At 34.1% G+C, this 19,516-nt stretch overlaps 2 protein-coding genes across 7 annotated transcripts in view; one reads left to right on the forward strand and one right to left on the reverse strand.

Annotated features, from left to right (window-relative positions):
- The first annotated feature begins 4,326 nt into the window (after positions 1-4,326).
- Positions 4,327-12,013, forward strand: LOC105221147 (ninjurin-A). The gene is made up of 4 exons (XM_011197884.3): positions 4,327-4,684; positions 10,701-10,803; positions 11,498-11,697; positions 11,769-12,013. The coding sequence occupies exons 1-4, from the start codon at positions 4,625-4,627 to the stop codon at positions 11,943-11,945; spliced, it is 540 nt and encodes a 179-aa protein (XP_011196186.1). The 5' UTR covers positions 4,327-4,624; the 3' UTR covers positions 11,946-12,013.
- Positions 12,014-14,781: 2,768 nt separating this feature from the next.
- The window catches only part of LOC105221148 (nocturnin), a 36,444-nt gene continuing 31,709 nt past the window's right edge, over positions 14,782-19,516 (reverse strand). For all 6 annotated transcript variants that reach the window (XM_011197891.3, XM_054229455.1, XM_011197887.3 and 3 more), the window contains exons 2-6: positions 17,684-17,907; positions 16,356-16,421; positions 16,061-16,182; positions 15,265-15,984; positions 14,782-15,199 (exon numbers count right to left, since the gene is read on the reverse strand). In XM_011197891.3, the coding sequence (XP_011196193.1) occupies positions 15,077-15,199; positions 15,265-15,984; positions 16,061-16,182; positions 16,356-16,421; positions 17,684-17,907 (1,255 nt within the window). In that variant the 3' untranslated portion in view covers positions 14,782-15,076. The remainder of the gene's footprint in view (positions 15,200-15,264; positions 15,985-16,060; positions 16,183-16,355; positions 16,422-17,683; positions 17,908-19,516) is intronic.

Genomic DNA, 19,516 nt, shown 5'->3' on the forward strand with positions numbered 1-19,516 from the left:
ACTTGATTAATCTTCCAAGTTGACAGTTTTATGAACTCCTACTATCGGAATGAAATAAATACGGAATTTTAACCTACATATGTTGTGTTGCTTTAATTTTATTAAAATAAAACACAATTTGACTCAGATATTAGGAATAATGTCCTCCAGAATAACGAAAATTTTCGAAATAACGAAAATTCGTTTTAACGAAAGCCGCTTATAACGAACAAGCAATTTTTATACTCTCGCAACAAAAGTTGCTAAGAGAGTATTATAGTTTTGTTCACCTAACGTTTGTTTGTAAGTCATAAAACTAAACGAGTTAGATATAGGGTTATATATATCAAAATGATCAGGACGAGACGAGTCAAAATCCGAATGTCTGTCTGTCCGTCCGTCCGTCTGTCCGTGCAACGGATAACTTGAGTAAAAATTGAGATATCTTAATGAAACTTGGAACACATGTTCCCTGAGATCGTGAGAGGGTTGCTTTCGATGGGCAAAATCGGACCACTGCCACGCCCACAAAATGGCGAAAACCGAAAACACATAAAGTGTCATAACTAAGCCATAAATAAAGTTACAAAAATAAAATTTGGTATGAAGGATCGCACTAGGAAGGGGCATATTTGGATGTAATTTATTTGGGGAAGTGGGCGTGGACCCGCTCCAAATTGGTTATTTGTATATATCTCGCAAGCCAATGAAGCTATATAAACCAAACTTTCTGCAGTCGGTTCTCTCATGTACCTCACCACACACAAAGGTTGGGTTGAAAATCACTAAAAGTGGGTTAACTCACTAACGAAAAACTTCAGAAACACTAAATTGTACAGAAGAAATTGCAGAAGGATGCTGCACTCAGATTTTTTTACAAAATGGAAAATGGGCGTGTCATGGCCCACCGATGGATCAAAAACCATATCTCAGGAACTACTCGACCGTTTTCAATGAAATTCGGAATATAATATAATATTTTCTTGACACCCTGATGACATGTGGGAAAAATGGATGAAATCGGTTCACAACCACGACAACTTCCCATGTAACTCAATTTTGAACTCCATCTTATTCCTTCACTTTATAATATATACATAAGGAACCAATAAGATAGTGGAATAAAACTTTACACAAAAACTGTAATTAATCTGTGGCATCACTTATGAAAAAATTGTCGAAATCGGACTCCTAAGGGAAGTATTAACCCGATTTTACCCATTTGGGCACACAGACACATAATTATTAGAAGAGCAAGATTCCCTTAGAAAATCGATCAAATATTTGAGATATTTACCGATATCTTTAATAAAAATATTATCCATTCTCTCTACATTCTACGTCTTCATGTTCGATATCTGGAAAAATTATAGTCTGATTTTAACAATTTGAGTTGAACGATGCCACAACGCCCATTATATCTCACTGTATGCAATGTAATAAATCCCACCGAAAATTTTAAAATCCAAATAACTGGTATAAGTAATTTCATTATTCTCTTTTAATTTCATTAAGATATAACTATTATGAATACTTATGTTTCAGAACCAATGCTTTATATATTATTTTTGTATAAACAAACATTTGTGTCAATACATTATATGAGAAAATGTCACAAATATAAACGTTTTAAATATTTATGCTGAGTCATTTTTATAAATACAACAGACAAATCCTATATACATATCTATGTATATGTGTAGTTAAGACAATCGACGATTCTCAAGTCATTGCTATTTCAATAGAATTATAAAAGTTCTATATTTTCTCTTCGATGAGATTTCACCACAGAATATACATATATTCTTTCGTTTGGCTCCATTTATATAATCTAGTTTGTTTACATTCTCAATGCAGCATGTCACATAAACGATCGTCAAGGCATGACCGCATCAAGATTGGTGCATTTTTACAACATTGATAAGAGCTTTTGAGAATTACATCATAAACTAAGCAGTACATTTCTTTCTTTATGCAAACGCAAATAAAGAACTGTAATGTAATAAAATACGAAATAGAACAGCTAAAAAGAAAATCTATAAAAGCTTGTATTTTGTATTTTGTAGTGATACTCAAGTATTTTAGATTAGTGTGAGTAATCCAAGCTCACTTAACCTACAACGGAGGGCTAATAAAAATAAAGTAAAACTTACTACACAACTTCATTAGCTATAATTGTAGTTGTAATTAGTTAGAAGAACTTACATATTTGATAAAAAAAAAATATTTAGATATTGACAAAGTTTCTAAGAAAAATAAATTACTCGTATTAAATATATACTTCTGTCCGTAAAGTGTGATCTTCATTGAATTTAAGTATTTCATATATCGTAACCTTTTGTAATATACTTCAGATTTTTTGTAATCAAAAGGCCTTCTATAAAATGAACTGAATTGGGCTTTTATGTCCTTATACTATAAATATTATCAAGATCTGTGGCTTGCTTTCTTCAAGATATAGGAGATAAACTGAACCAAAGAAACAAATTCGTTATATCGGGTATACAAACTAATCAATCTACCATATCTACTTCAACCAGAACATTGTATGGGGGTTTGTGCAACGTATGAACCAATTCTTCAATGTTTAGTATCAGCACTAAACCTACCAGAGCGCTGAAATGACCGCTTTTGAGACTTTTTGACTCTTTTTGTGAAAAATAATTATTAATTATTATAAATATAATAATTATTTTGTATTTATTGTTTATGCTCAATTCTGTATTCATCAACTGAAAAATAGAATACTTTTTATTTCAAAAGCGGTCATTTGACCCACATCTGTAAAAGTAGGTTTTATATATTGACTAAAATTTTTCCGTAAATTATATGAAAGAAAAGCGCAGAAATCGTTAATTGGATATTTGGAGCTAGACCAAGGTATGAATCGCTTTCATTTTAACATTAAACTCAATAATACCCGGAAAAATAATTATACCCAATTTTATTCACACATTGGCCGTTATATTCGGCATTATGTCAAATAGAATAACGATTAATTAAATGATTCATTGTAGAATTTGGAGCTTATTTAGGACACCAAATATATACACATATATATATATATATTACCGATATATACGGCCAACCGGAAGTTTTAAAATCCTTGTATTAGGTACATATATATACCTTCACGGAATTCGTCTTTGAGGGAGCGTCGGCCACGATTGAATTCGTTGTACCAGTTTTTCACAGTGCTATAGGTGCTTCATAGCCATACAAAGATTTTAGTTCATCGATGCACTCTTGTCGCCATAATCCACGTCGAAAGTTGTGAAAAATGATCGCACGAAAATGTTCACGAGTTAATTCCATTTTTTGGCCGAGATGAATTTTTTAATTCCCTGTAAATAAAACAATTCACGATTAAATGACAAAACGTTCTGAGTGATGTTATGCTAAAAAATGTCAAACTTTCCAATGGAAATGTCAGATTGCACCTGGCAACACTTAGGCCAGAAATATATATAGCAGCCCTCTTATATGTACATGGGAAAAGTATTGACTTCTAGGGAAATATTGACGCCTCTTTATAGATTTCTTTATAATTTCCTTACAAAAAAAAGCCACAGGTCTTGATATTCTCATATCCGGTATTTTGAGGTTTGGAAATGTACAAACCAAATTAGGTCAAGTTTAGATAAGAATTAGCATACATTAGGTGTTCTAATACACGCATTTCAAACCCATTCCCCGAAACGTCATCAGAAGTTCACTTTAAAACCCTCGCATTTTCAATGAAACAACCTTTGGATTTGTAGTGAGAATTAGTTAATTAACTTTTAATATATGTACATACATACATACATCATACTATATGTACACAATCAATTCATTCATAATTCCGTTACACGTGAAATGAGTAATCAAAATATTTGTGTGTAAGTAATTCAAAGTGTGTATATTTGGGGGTTTCTCTACTATAATGGTTTTTCTCCAATTTCCTTCTTAATGTTTATCTCACATGGAGTCACATATGTACATATGTATAATAATGCATAATAATTACATACAATATATGTACGTACATCATACAAATTCATATGAATTTGTTTTTGTGTTATGAGTTCTGCAAGAAATCGATGCTCTACGCTTGGCCATTGCAATAGTACATATAGAATATACACTTTGAAAGCGCTCTTGTTTTTCTTCTTCTTATTTTTCCGTGGGATTTCACCGCAAAAGCTTTGTAAACTTACTAACAAACATAAATACATACATCCGTCTACAGATACATATGTACTTGACATAGCGTGCTGAAGCGTTGCTCTTTCTCGCATCTCGTTGCTAGCAAATGAGAATGGACAGTAGTTGTTTGATCGCATATTAGTTGTGCTTGTACGCTGAGCATTTATAAAAATCAGTTCATCGGGAGCCGCAAAAGCGAGTGCACACTTGACTCGTGGTACTGTTGTGAAAAAGCATCCAAAAAAACACATAAAATAAAACAAACAAATTATAATAAGAAAGTACATATAATATACTCATTTGCTTATAACACAAATTTAGCAAAGCAATAAAAAATATACTCTGCAAAAAAATATAAAAAGTTAATCGGCTCCGTTTTAATACATAGCATATACATAATTTCGCAACTTTTATCAGCGCTCGATTGAATTCAGATTCTAGAAGTATAAGCCTAATCATGTCCACGCTACAGCAGCCAAATGGATTACTTGACACTAAAACCGGCTTCAAGGGAGAGGTAAGCTAATTTATCATTTATCTATTTATCTTTTTCCCTTAAATTATGACTAATGCTATCGGCTATCGGCTATCGTGTGCGACTGTAAAGTCAACCGAAGAATTATAGTATGTATTTGCTTGTGTGTCTGTGTGTATTGTCTGCGATCATGTCACTAAATATAAGTGTTTTAATTAGAATTGAACGTACATAGTTGTAAGTTAGTGTTAAATACGGTAATTAATGATGAGTTATTGTCATTTTTCTGTACTAAAGTAGGAAGCATTCGCTGCTTGTGTAAATGTTAACTAAATTACAAAAAAATATATACATATACAGTATGTCAAGAAAGTGTTTTGACAAGAGAACATATTTCTCTCATACTTCTATTGTCACAACACTTTCTACTTTAATTTTAAATATTTTTTAAATGTAATAGTGCTATAAATTGTTGCATACATATATGAACAACTTAATACAATGTATGTTCATATGTGTATATGTATATCATACAACGCTTGAAAAAATAACAAAACATTTTGGCATTTATGAAATTATTCTAAAGAAGAAAGAAAAGTCGGGTGTAATCGAACATTTAATACCCTCGGAATTTATTTATTTTATTAAGATAACACGCAATTTGAGCCGTATATTTGGCATAAAGTCCCCTTTCGACGAACCAAAATCAAACTCCACAAGTCCCTTATCATTCCCGTCCTGCTTTATGGTGCAGAAGCTTGGACGATGTCAACATCAGATGAGACGACACTAGGAGTTTTCGAGAGGAAAATTTTGCGCAAGATTTATGGTCCTCAGAACATTGGCAACGGCGAATACCGCAGACGATGGAACGATGAGCTGTACGAGTTATACGACGACATTGACATAGTTCAGCGAATAAAAAGACAGCGGCTACGCTGGCTAGGTCATGTTGTCCGAATGGACGAAAACACTCCAGCCCTGAAAGTGTTCGATGCAGTACCAGCCGGAGGAAGCCGAGGAAGAGGAAGGCCTCTACTCTGTTGGAGGGACCAGGTGTAGAGCGACCTGGTAACACTAGGGATCTCCTACTCGCGCCGATCTGCGAGGGAAAGAGAGGAGTTGCGCGCTATCATCGATTCGGCTATAACCGGCTAAACGGTTGCAACGCCAATCACATACATACATACATTTGGCATAAAGTCCACTAGAGTGACGAAAATTGTTAAATTTATGGAGCCGACTTCAACTACATATGTTTCCCATCTACTTTATATATAAGATTATACGCTCTTATATAAATTCACCGTATGTTTGAAAACCCATATATTAGATATATAGGGCAGTTATTACCCGATTTTAATCATTTTTGGCACAGACACAAATATTTTCTTCGAATTTTTATGAAATATAGGATAAATTTATCGATATTTGCGGTAACAAATTAGTCTCACTGAGGTCACTAATGTCTTCATATACGATGTTGGGGGCCTATGAAAAGTTGTTGTAGTCCGATTTCGACTATTTTTAAAGGAGCGATGACACACCCCCAACACTACTTGTATTCCGTTATCTTCGTTGGTTCTCGGCTCATATATTCCAAAGCGAAGGAATCAGATTGAATTTAAAATATGAGTTATATGGGAAGTAGGCGTATTTGTAAACCGATTTTACCCATTTTCCATACGTATTGAAACGTTCTGTACCATATTTTCTATAAAATTTTAAGTTTCTGAAATTTAATGAATTAACGCACATATGTACCTCATAAAGTACCAAAAAATGTTGTAGGTGGCGGGACCACGGCCACTTTCTCAAATTTGATCCAAATATGACCGTCTTTAGTGTGTTCCTCTGTATTAAATGGATTGTTAATGGTGTGAAATGGACACAAAAATATATATTTTCGACGATTTTACGATCGTTATCTCGATTTAACGATATTAGAGGAAAATGTTGGATAATGAAGCTCATGAATATTTTGATTTAATAAAGCTGCATCCAAACTGGGTTCTGCATAAGATCAGAATCCATCTAAAACTTTAAAGAATCCATAATAATGAGTAATGTTAATTGTCATATGTGACATGTCAAAGATCAATAGCAATGATCGTCAAATTGCATAAATTGTGCTTCTGCTTTATAACAACAGCGGTTCATTTAACGTAAGCAAAATTTGCATTACCCGTTCGAATGAATCTCTCATTTTTGAAAGAATATTTGCAACGCTTTCTATCATAATTTATTGCTTGCCCCTATTTCATTCCACAACAATTAATTTAATTATTTAGCAATGCATTTAAATCATTTATAATGATTATTCATTTATATAATATTGTAATTGATTGCAGTTATAATTTATTCAAAATACTTGAGTATAGTATATCACTAAAGTGAACACATGCAAACAAACATATTTCTACATAAGCTGTTATCGTATGCTTTTATTTTTTAAAACAGAAAGAGAGGAATTACTAAACTGCACGCCTTTTTAATGTTTCAATGTCTCTGCGCATGTGTTGCGTGTTTACATCTCACAATAAAATGTTAATTTATTTATTTATTTGAACAGAGTCATTAGCACTACAAGTAGTTCATTTCATTTCTTTACATTTTCTCTTTAATTTACAAAATATTACTTCGAATTAATTGTTTTAACATTGATCACCATCTGAGGTACAAATCCCATACAATATTATTCAAATATACTAAGCATCTGTAATACACATATACACTGTGCGACAAAACTAAAGCACGGAATCCACCCCGTCGGTATTTATATGAATAAAATCATGAAGTGGGCATTGAATGATTTAATTTTTTCTTTTCATTTTTAGACCAATTAGTCTTCTTTTTAAATTAGTAAACAGAAGATATAATTTTTTATATGAAAAATTCCAAAATTTTGGTGCGATAAAACTGAAGCACATGGCTGTGATTTTTAATTTTACTCATTAATTTTTTGGCTAACTGTTTTTAATGATTAGCAATTTTTCGAATTGTGTAGTTATTAGGTAAATAGAAAAACAATTAGTGCATTTTCAGTTGCAATTCGATATTTAATGAGGTTGGTTGTACATCAAAGTGAAAAGTTGTTCAATGGGTCGAAATTAGTATTCTGCTCATTTTAGTGAAAAAAAATCTTAATGTTAACAGAGAATCTGTTATGACTATTGCAAAAGAGTTTAGAACGATTCATATTCTTTTTTCCCGAATATTAAGCTGATTTTGCACATCAGACTCTTTAGTTACTTTGCATAGAGGTGGAATGACGTGGAAAATAACTGAATTAGAGCGTTCAAGCAATAAAAAAAAAAAAACATTTTCTATCTGCAACATCTATTGCAAGGTAATTACGGTTAAATATAACACAGAAATCCATACAACGTCGAGCTGTGCACGGTGGCTTTTCACGCTACAGGAGGAAGTACATAATATGGACGATTACAAAATGTCGTACTGGACTTTTTTCTGACATATGAAAGGTTCGGACGGATTGAAGGTGGTACACAAGCCGCAAGGTCAACGCCTCAATCAACGTTATACAACAGGCACGGTGATGCGCAGTGTACTAGTGTGGGGCTGTTTTTCACTTCATGGAATAAGGCCAAATCATCGTATTAATGGTATAATGGACAGATTTAAGTATAACAAGTAAGGAAGGGCTAAGTTCGGGTGTAACCGAACATTTTATACTCTCTCAATTTATTTATTTAACTTCATTTATATTAATGATACACAATTTGACCCACATATTCGTCATATATATTGCATAAAGTCCATTGAAAGTTGGAAACCATAATATTAGGCTAGAAGCACCGAGGTCCTCGTGTTCGATATATGGGGCCTTAAAAACCTATGGCCCGATTTCGGCGGTTTTTAGAATGGGGCTGCCACACTATTAATATAGTATTTGTGCAAAGTTCTGCACCGATATCTAGTGCTTACTTTATATATTGTAATGTAAACGATTCAGATCGTCTTCAAAGTTCTGGTATATAGGAAGTAGGCGTGGTTGGGAAGCGATTTGGCCAATTTTCACAACATATTATTGGGAGGTAAGGAAACTATTACAAGCCAAGTTTCATTGAAATCGGTCGAGTAGTTCCTGAGATATGGTTTTTGACCCATAAGTGGGCGACGCCACGCCCATTTTCCATTTTGTAAAAAAGTCTGAGTGAAGCTTCCATCTGCCATTTCTTAAGTGAAATTTAGTGTTTCTGACGTTTTTCGTTAGTGAGTTAACCCACCTTTAGTAATTTTCAACCTAACTTTTGTATGGGAGGTGGGCGTGTTTATGATCCGATTTCTTTCATTTTTGGACTGTATTAGGAAGTGGCTAAAAAAACGACTGCAGAAAGTTTGGTTTATATAGCTCTATTGGTTTGCGAGATATGTACAAAAATCTTAGTCAAGTTACCGCTTGTACAGACGGACGGACGGACGGACGGACGGACAGACAGACATTCGGATTTGAACTCCACTCTTCACCCTGATCACTTTGGTATATATAACCCTATATCTAACTCGTTTAGTTTTGGGTGTTACAAACAACCGTTATGTGAACAAAACTATAATACTCTCTTTAGCAACATTTGTTGCGAGAGTATAAAAATATTCTTTAGAATATTATAGTGCTGCATGTTGAAGAAGAAATGCCTCTAAAATGGATTTATCCACACGACAGCTATCCGCAATACAATCTTATTTGTGTAAAACAATGGTTTTTTGATAACAAGAATGAGGTTTTGAAGTGACCCGCACAAGCGCATAATCTAAATCACATAAAAAAGCTATGGGAAGTTTTAGATCCAAGAATTAATCCTGAAAATTGTAAAAATAAGGTCGCTATATTCATACAAGTAAAGGAGGCATGAAAATGCATTTCAAGCGACATATTAAATTAATTAAACGAGTCCATGCCTCGCCGATGTGCAGCTGTATTGATAAATAAGAAATATTAAAATATAAACATTTTTCAATCAAAAATTTATTTCGTGCTTTAGTTTTGTCGCACTAAAATTTTGGAATTTTACATTTAAAAAATTGTATCTTCTATTTTAATAAGTTAATTTCTTCAATGTTTACTAATTTAAAAGGAAGACTAATTGGTCTAAAAATGAAAAAAAAAAAAATAAATCATTCAATGCACACTCCATGATTTTATTCTTATAAATTCCGACAAGGTGGATTCCCTGCTTTAGTTTTGTCGCACACTGTACATAACACACACAAACGAAAAGCTATGGAATCAGAAATAATTTATTTAGAGAATGAAGCTGCAAATTTTCTCTCATCAATATGATATCACGTACATGTCCGGCGTCATACAAATCGTTGATAATCTTTGTTCAAATGCCGAAGTTTCATCTTAAATTGCATAAGAGAATATAATGATAGAGTAGATAGTAAAGTTCTCATAATTACATTAATTTCACTAATTCAACTACTTATCTTACAACCTAAGTACTCTTGGCGAAGTATCATTGTCTGCAGGTGCATCTCTTCGTGTACTAATAATATAAAATATGTCAATGAGTCATGATACGATGTGAATTTAAATAAGGTTCCGCATTTGCATTGCAAATATACTTATATTTCAGACCGCTTTCGCTACTACATAGACTGGGACGGAACCATGTTTGATAGAAATGACCCATAGTAGTTGCAGCCATGCCTCTAGCATACAATTGTGAAGTAAATAATATTTTGTTGTTGTGGTTATAATTGATTATGATGAATCTCAGAACACTCACCGCATGTTCCCACGAGTAGTTTTTTTTTCTGAAAGCTCTATTGATTGATTGTCTATATTCTAGCCAATCTTAAACAAATTCAGTAAACCTTTCTCAACATTGCAAAATTAAATAACAATATACATATGTATATATAATTCATTAGAAGACAAACGTACTCAAATCACATATGAAATACTTACACATATTACTTATTATAAACTCCTTAATGAACGCATTATCACGTTACTACCGCCCATGTTATGTCCAAATATTATATTGCACATATCCATTAATTGATTTATAATTTGAAATATTTGCAGGAGTTTATTGATATGGGAGAAGATCACTCGGAGAAACACTCGCTTAACAATGATTTCATGGATTCGGAACGCAGTGAAGTAGATGGCGCCGTACGACACCCAGGTAAGCATTAAAAGAATACAGAGTACCAATATGAACATTTAAATTGCGATTACAAAAGTAGGAAATTCATATCAGAAAATTGCGGTTCTACACAAGTATAATATTTAAATGGAATTCATATTTGCATGCTAGATGTTGTTAGGCGCCTAGTTGAACTTATACATTCCTTTTGAAAAGTCCCCATAAATTTCAACATGTATTACATATTGACAGACGATAATAACAGAATGGGGAAATTACGCAAAAAATAATTAAATCATAGAGTTAATGCAACTGCATTGAATATTAACACGCTATGAATGCGCTTGTTTCTCACCGGTTTCATTTGCAGTAACTGCACTCATTAAATGAGAATATGTATGCATTTCAGAGGCTTGTTACGGTTGGTTGGCTAGACGAGTGAGTGCTAGCGTTCAGCATTTAGTGAGAAATATAACACACACATTTATTAAAAAAATAATAATACCATGTATTTCACTTTAAGAAGCGGATACATGCGGTGTATTGCTTTTTAACGATATATGTTGATCCTAAAGGAAATCGAGCACTGTCATTCAACATTATAAAATAGCTTAAAAATTTTTAATCTATATTTAAAACATTCTTCCTAATGAAATATTTGTCGTATTATCATACTCTCCATTTATTATCGATTATCAAAATCACTTAATAACGAAAATTTTAAATTTTCCAGAGGAATTGGATGCTCTGGAAGAGTACGCTGCTGTCGATGTAAATGCTTACGCTCATAAGAAAACATTGGCGCAGGGTATGATGGATTTGGCATTACTCACGGCAAATGCCAATCAGTTGCGCTATGTGGTGGAGACCTATAAGAATCATCCATATTTCTATCCCAGTTTGGTATTATTGATACTTAGTATTGGCTTCCAAGTAAGTTTGTACTTTTATTCAACCGTTTTAGACAGAGTATCTGAATAATTTTGTATTTTCTAAAATTTCAGATAGCCGTTGGCGTTGGTTTGATACTCAACAGCCGTTACAATATTGAAGACAAAAAGGAAGTGTGTCATGCTGAAAAAGTCAGCAATTATACAATCTGTGGCATTTTTATAATAACTGTGATCAATGTCTTCATCTCTGCCTTTGGTGTGGCGGACGCCCCCGATGGCAAGCAGTAGTGGAGACCGTGCCCGTTCATCTGGGTTGCGATAAAGAAACCAACAAAAAGCAACGTGATATCCAATACTATATGGTCGTCTTGTCGCGATACATATCTCATTTTATAAAGTGCATTAGACATTTAGATATGTACGTTTTAATAAGCTAACTTAAGTAGGCACAAATAATTGTAATTCTTTTATAAATGTATGTAAAACTACATATGTACAAAAGCATAAATGTATATTAATTAGGCTCGATCATTTCTCGAATACTCTATGCACATTTAACACATGTATATTATTATATTACATATATATATATATGAGTATATTCTTATATTAATTCGAAAGTTTTTTAAATATATGTTTTTTTATATTTTTAATTCGTACTTCGTCTTTTTTTTATAATTAATATTAACCCGATTTGAAGCATTGTAAGATTGTGTTAATTTCGCTTTGAACTTTTTACCTCAAATAGTAATGAGTTTACTCATTCTTTACTTTGTTCAATACCTTTTGTTCAAAGGCTTTCCGTATCGTTTTGGGCACTCTTTAGCAATATCGTGATTCTATATATTTTTTGTAGCAAAATGATTAAGAAGACGATATAATATTGAACCGGCTATAAGTTAAATTAGTTCCTAAATTATACCAGGCTTAACTTTAAATATTCTCTCGCATATTAAAAACCTCAAACCTGAATATTACGTTGGTAGCATGAACATTTCTGCATTAGATTCCATAAGTTTCATCCTATATGGATACATATGATTTTTAATCTTGTTTAGAGCAGAAAACTAGATTTACATTAGTTTTCGAATTTGCCATAACTTAGAATTATTTCTTGGGGCAGCGATTTTTAAAGAAAATTCAAATGTTAACGTCTCAGATGGTCCGTTGAGTCTAATTTTCGATGACTCGTTCGAGCATTTCGACTGGTAACTGGCGAATGACAGAGAATGATGTTTTTTGAATTTAGATTTTACATATCCCCACAGGAAAAAGTCTAATGAAATTATCATCTCACTAAAGTGTTCTCTCAATAAATAAATTGATTGATGTGGTGTGTGGGAAGTTGCGCCGACTTGTTGAAACAAAATGTCACTGAGATCAGAGCTTCAATTTCAGGCATTAATTAGCGACGGTTGCTGCGCCGCGGCGCCGAACCGACTCTCCATGCTTATCTTGATCATAAGTTGAGCGAAGCGCGAGAAACACATTCTACAGCACGTGAATTTTCGTAATGAAGTTGAACAATTTGTAAACGTTTGGTAATGGACCATAAGTCTATTATTGTTATAAAAAATGAATTAAAGGAAATAAGAGTAATTTCGGACATGTTCAATATGTTTCCGCATTAATATCATCTACAATAAATTTGGTGTTTAAATAGTATGTTTTATAAATTTTTATAAGATTACATAACCTTATTTATAGATTTAATTTATTTTTTCTTCTGGTAAAATTGTCGTTTTATTATTGAGATATCTGCATAACTATCCTATATCTACTACAGTTGAATGAAAATTATTCATTGTAAGTATTGTATGGAAGCTAGCCCAATGTTTTGTGATGTTTGAACACAGTTTGACAATAAACCATATTGCGATCTGTCTACCGCCTTAATATACCTCACATATTGGCCGATATTTATGGCATAATAGGGGCTAGGGCATAGGGCTATTTTCGGGTGTAACTGAACATTATATACTCTCGCAATTTATTTATGTAGTTTTACTAAGAGAACACATAATTGCACCCGTATATTCAGCAGAAAAAACTTGAAAACAAAAATCATTAAATTATATATAGTTCCCAGACCGATTTCAACTATTTTTGCTACCTAGCTACATCATATCCAAGATTTTTCGGTCAACTAACTAACCATTATATGTATAAAGTCCACCAGAAGTTTGAAAATCCGTATATGAGGGCTATGAGGGCTATAGGAAATATTGGCCTGATTTTTCCATTTTTGGCAGTTTGAATTTCTTTAAAATATCTAAGAGATTTACCAATACTTTCATTAAAAAATTAACTCAAACTTTGAAGTCCACTTGTTCGATATCTGGGGCCAATTTCGGTGGTTTTTATACGGGCTCTGTGCAACATGTTGCGAGAGCATAAAAGTGTATATATTAATGCCATTTTTAGACCAAATCCACGTTATCACTTAAAATAATTAGATACCTCACAAATTACCCGTCATTTTCAGTATAAAGTCAGCCGAATTAGCATTAATTTAAGTGTTAAAATAACCCTAAAATTGTCTCCTTGCCATTTTGATTTGTCTATCATGATTACCATTTCTCTTCAAATTGAAACCACATACTTAGGTTAGGTTAGGTTAGGTTTGTAGGCAGATCTCTGCAAAAACAGAAGATCTCACTTAGACAGCCTGGCGTGGTCCATTGTGGTACCAATAAAACTCCCTATAGATCAAAGACCTTTAAGATTCAGCAAAACGCTTGGAATCCGTTACAAATTTCTTAAGACGGCTAATATCGATTCTAGCCAATTCGCTAGGATCGCCGAAAAAGGGCTTTCCGAGGTGTTTCAATCTCAGTCTTGCAAAAGCTGGACAGTGAAGAAAGAAATGCTTAGATAATTCCATCTCGCCTTCCTCCATACAGCATTGGCAACTTGCATCTGCCACGATCCCAAGTCTCACCGCATGGGTACCCATTGGACAATGTCCAGTAAGTACACCAATGATCGCGCTGAGATGGACTTTGAAACCACATACTTACTTATTTCACGCCCATAATGGTATTAGAACATACCTCATTAAACATCTTGCTTTTCCATAATGAAAAGAAGGCGCTTATTTGTTCCACATACATATCCATACACATATATATTTATTTATTGATTTATTTAAGGTTTATTGCTGTCAATATTACAAAAAATGTATCAGTTTGCATTCTACTCGGTTTGTTGGTATGTCAATGAAACTACGTGTGTCTAAAGTACTATATATATCTAACAACTAATATCACAATTATTTAATTGATTTCGTGAATGCCAATGAAGTGAAAGTTGTGCGGCTCCAGCAAATCTGAAGAATCCCATTAATGCTATGCTCTCATTATGTTTGTTGTGATGTCTGTTGTACTTCCAACGTCGCATTACAAAATCAACAAACATATTTATTGCTTATCTAATAATTCGAAGTCGCACACCAGTGAGAAGTGATCGGATGGATACTGGAAGCTCGGTGTGCGATTTTTGCCAACTTCATCGTCTCGTGGAAACTCCAAGCAATTGCGCACCTACAAAAAAGAGAAAGAATTGTCATTAAAAATGCTAAAATTTTTACAAACGCCTAAGTACTCACCTTAAACTGCTCAGGTGTGTAGAACACATAATCGATTGTGTGACATTCTTCACCATCTTCACGTATTTTCCATGTGGTATAGGGTGGTTCACATTGTATGGATTTGATCACTTTATCATCGCACAGTTGCACCTGCTCCGCGTCCACTTCTTCCTCGTCCGTCGATTGTGCCTGAGCATCATCACTTGACTCTGCATTCTCCTTGTGCTCCCTAGCGCTATCATTATTACACTCATCGCGCTCGGCTTTAATATCTGCATAGGCGCTGGCCAATTGCATTTGCTTGCCGCTCAATACTGTGGCATAGACAGGTTCTGTGGGCTCAGCATTGAAGTCGCCGCAAATTAAGACGGGCATTTCGCCACAGAATTGTTTCACGAAATTCAAAAGATCTCGTCCTTGCTCATTGCGTAGTTTCGCCAATAAGGAACCGTGGCGTGCCTTCAGATGAGTTGTGCAAACGCAGAACTCTTTGCCGGTACTTTTCACGACAAGATTGACAACAATTGCCACTTGATTGCTTTGTACACGCCACACCTCCAAAATGCGCGTGTCGAAATTCTTCAATTCGAATTTGTCGCGCCTAAAGAATATGGCACAACCATCGGGGCCGTTATTCTCTTCGATATACAGACATGGTGAATCGGGTTTCGGAAAGAAAATGCCCTCATAATTTTGTGTGCCCAGAATTGTTTGTAGGAATTTGAAGTGATCCACTTCCTGTAGGTTCCACAAGCAAAAAAAGTCTTATATGAAAGTATTCAGCACAATTTGCTTCAAAATAAGAAGACATTACCTGTAAACAAATAATATCTGGATTGTATTGTAGTATCTCTTGTACGATCAGAAATTTGCGATGCTCCCATGTCAGAGCCTCCTCTGGGCAGCGCACGAAACCGTCATTGTTCTGTCCCAATGCTACAAATAGTGAAAAACAAAAAACAAAAAAAATGCAAAAATAAGAAAATAAATATTTTAAAATTCAAAAATGTTAAAAAATGCATGCGAATGATATCTGCGCCTCATGAATTCTTCATAGTCTCACTCGGCTGGCAGACAAAGAAAATTTGAATATCCTGTTTAGAACTTACTTTGTGATAAAATATTCCACTGCAAAACGCGTATATGATTGGGTAACGACGAGGCCACGTTATAATCTGAAAGCGTAGAAAAACAAAATGATCATTATCATCACTGAATTCATAATCAAGAACAGATAGTAGGCAGTCTCGAATTGCTATCGTTATCTCGAGTTTGTGAAACAAAATAGATTTTAAATTGTATACAAAATTACATATATAAAGAAATAGATATTCCACGGAAATTAACTTTATTCCTAATATTTAACGATCACTATAAATGTTCTAAGTTAATTATATAACTTAGTAACGGGTGATTTTTTTGAGGTTAGGATTTTCATGCATTAGTATTTGACAGATCACGTGGGATTTCAGACATGGTGTCAAAGAGAAAGATGCTCAGTATGCTTTGACATTTCATCATGAATAGACTTACTAACGAGCAACGCTTGCAAATCATTGAATTTTATTACCAAAATCAGTGTTCGGTTCGACAAATCGAAAAATCGACAAATCGACAAATTTTGTTCAGCGATGAGGCTCATTTCTGGTTGAATGGCTACGTAAATAAGCAAAATTGCCGCATTTGGGGTGAAGAGCAACCAGAAGCCGTTCAAGAACTGCCCATGCATCCCGAAAAATGCACTGTTTGGTGTGGTTTGTACGCTGGTGGAATCATTGGACCGTATTTTTTCAAAGATGCTGTTGGACGCAACGTTACGGTGAATGGCGATCGCTATCGTTCGATGCTAACAAACTTTTTGTTGCCAAAAATGGAAGAACTGAACTTGGTTGACATGTGGTTTCAACAAGATGGCGCTACATGCCACACAGCTCGCGATTCTATGGCCATTTTGAGGGAAAACTTCGGAGAACAATTCATCTCAAGAAATGGACCCGTAAGTTGGCCACCAAGATCATGCGATTTAACGCCTTTAGACTATTTTTTGTGGGGCTACGTCAAGTCTAAAGTCTACAGAAATAAGCCAGCAACTATTCCAGCTTTGGAAGACAACATTTCCGAAGAAATTCGGGCTATTCCGGCCGAAATGCTCGAAAAAGTTGCCCAAAATTGGACTTTCCGAATGGACCACCTAAGACGCAGCCGCGGTCAACATTTAAATGAAATTATCTTCAAAAAGTAAATGTCATGAACCAATCTAACGTTTCAAATAAAGAACCGATGAGATTTTGCAAATTTTATGCGTTTTTTTTTTTTAAAAAGTTATCAAGCTCTTAAAAAATCACCCTTTATAAGTATATCATATGACTAATTTCTTCTCAACTTTGTTTAGAATAAACTAACGCACCAAAAAAGGGAAACCTCAACAGCAACTCACCTTTGGCTACCGTATTTAACTTTAATGAGCGCAATCCATCAGTTACGTCACTAGTTAAAGATGGCTTAATAAAGTAACGGGAAAGCAATTGCGGCTGATGTGGACCTCTCAAATGTTTGACGTGCTTCAACAGTTCGGTGGTATTCAAGCCTTTCGGTATCTCTAGACTGTCATCCTGCGAGTCGACATTGTTGATTTTCGGTGCTGAGTTGAAAGAGCCCATCCTAGTAAAGAAAGAAAACAGAAAATATACAAATTAAGTTGGTTGAAATAAATAATAATAAAAACTGGTTATTAGTTAGCGAAAAAATAACAGACTAAACACAAGAGTAAGTTGGCAGTAAATGTGATTAATTTATAGTTCTCTAGGTAATCATTTAGAAAAGTCTTGGTGGCTATCTTGTTTCTGATTCTATTTTTATACCAATTCTCTTTAATAGCGACTTAAAGACTTCCATAACCCAATAAGGTAGGGTGCTAACCAAAAGCGCCAACCGCATCTATTGACCAATCTTGTGCTAAATTGGAGCACAAGTATTTTTATACTCTCGCAACTTGTTGCACCGAGTTTAACTGTTTTGATTTGTAACACCTAAAACTAAACGAGCTGGATAATAGGCTTATATATACCAAAGTGAGCAGGGTAGCGAGTAGTGCTGAAATCAGGATTTTTGTCTGTCTTGCTATTGCAAATGGGCGAAATCAGACCATTGCCATGCCCATAAAATAGTGTTAACCGAAAAGCTATACAGTTGTAAAACTAAGGCATAAGTAAAGCTATAAAAGTGGTACAGTAAATCACCAGGTAGGGTATATTTGAGCGAAATTTTTATATACTATAAACCTACTAGGCACAGTTCCATTTAAATCGACTAACAACCACTCCCACACTCCAATGTCACCCACTTTTTGATCAAAATTCATATCTCAGAACCAATTCGACCAATTTCAGAGAAATTTGGTGCATTCTAGTGGACCTTATGCCGAAAATATAGGTCAAATTGTGGGTTATCCTAATAAAATTAAATAAATGAATTGCGTGAGTATTAAATATACAGTTACACCCAAGCTTGGCCCGTCGATACTTTTTATTTTTTTCTCTCTAATTAGAGTTTAGTTAGAAATCGTCTACATATCATATTACCTTGGGCGGTCGGAGGTTTAAACTTTAAAGTACTTGAATGGATTAGAATGATGCTCATAATAGAGAATATTTACAATTATGGCTACATTTATTAGGCCTACAACTTTGCTTCCGCCGTTTTTTTTGTAAATTTAAGGCTTTTTTTCACTTAGGACAGCCTCACAGTACGTATCCGAAAGCAGTCGATGACCCTCAGCCGAATTTTTCTTGGAATTGAAAAAGAAAAGCAAAATTTCCCGCAAATGTCGAGAATTCGGCTCAAAAAGTGACATTTTCAGTTGAGAATAAGTTTGGCATGCAAAAAGATCTGTTGTAGGGTTAATGTTGACACAAATGTCCATGATCGATATAAAAAAAATCGATTTAATCGACCAGTGCTTGACCCTAGAGACATCTATTGGAAAACGGCAGAAGCAAAGTTGTTGAAATTGAATTATGTAAAAATTACTATATATTTATAAGCGAAAGAAAAAGTAATTGCAATTGTGGTCTAAGAGGAGTGAAACTAAATTTAAGCGCACGGGCGTGATTCCTTTTCGGTATCAATTGCACAAATGGAATAGGGGTTTTATCCATACAATGCAAAATACTATCGAATAAAATAGGTAAAATTTCCATTGTCAATATTAAAAATAAGTTTGTGACAAATGCAAAAACAACTAATTCATTTTACAAGCTCAATTTTCAAT

The sequence above is a fragment of the Zeugodacus cucurbitae genome, chromosome 4, assembly GCF_028554725.1.
Source record: "Zeugodacus cucurbitae isolate PBARC_wt_2022May chromosome 4, idZeuCucr1.2, whole genome shotgun sequence".
Taxonomy (NCBI): domain Eukaryota; kingdom Metazoa; phylum Arthropoda; class Insecta; order Diptera; family Tephritidae; genus Zeugodacus; species Zeugodacus cucurbitae.

What these genes read in the sequence shown, in the direction of transcription:
- LOC105221147 (XM_011197884.3), top strand. Translation starts at nt 4,625, where the DNA reads ATGTCCACGCTACAGCAGCCAAATGGATTACTTGACACTAAAACCGGC. An exon ending in AAACCGGCTTCAAGGGAGAG is followed by an intron (nt 4,685 to 10,700) that starts GTAAGCTAATTT and finishes AAATATTTGCAG; the next exon opens with GAGTTTATTGATATGGGAGA. An exon ending in TGGCGCCGTACGACACCCAG is followed by an intron (nt 10,804 to 11,497) that starts GTAAGCATTAAA and finishes TAAATTTTCCAG; the next exon opens with AGGAATTGGATGCTCTGGAA.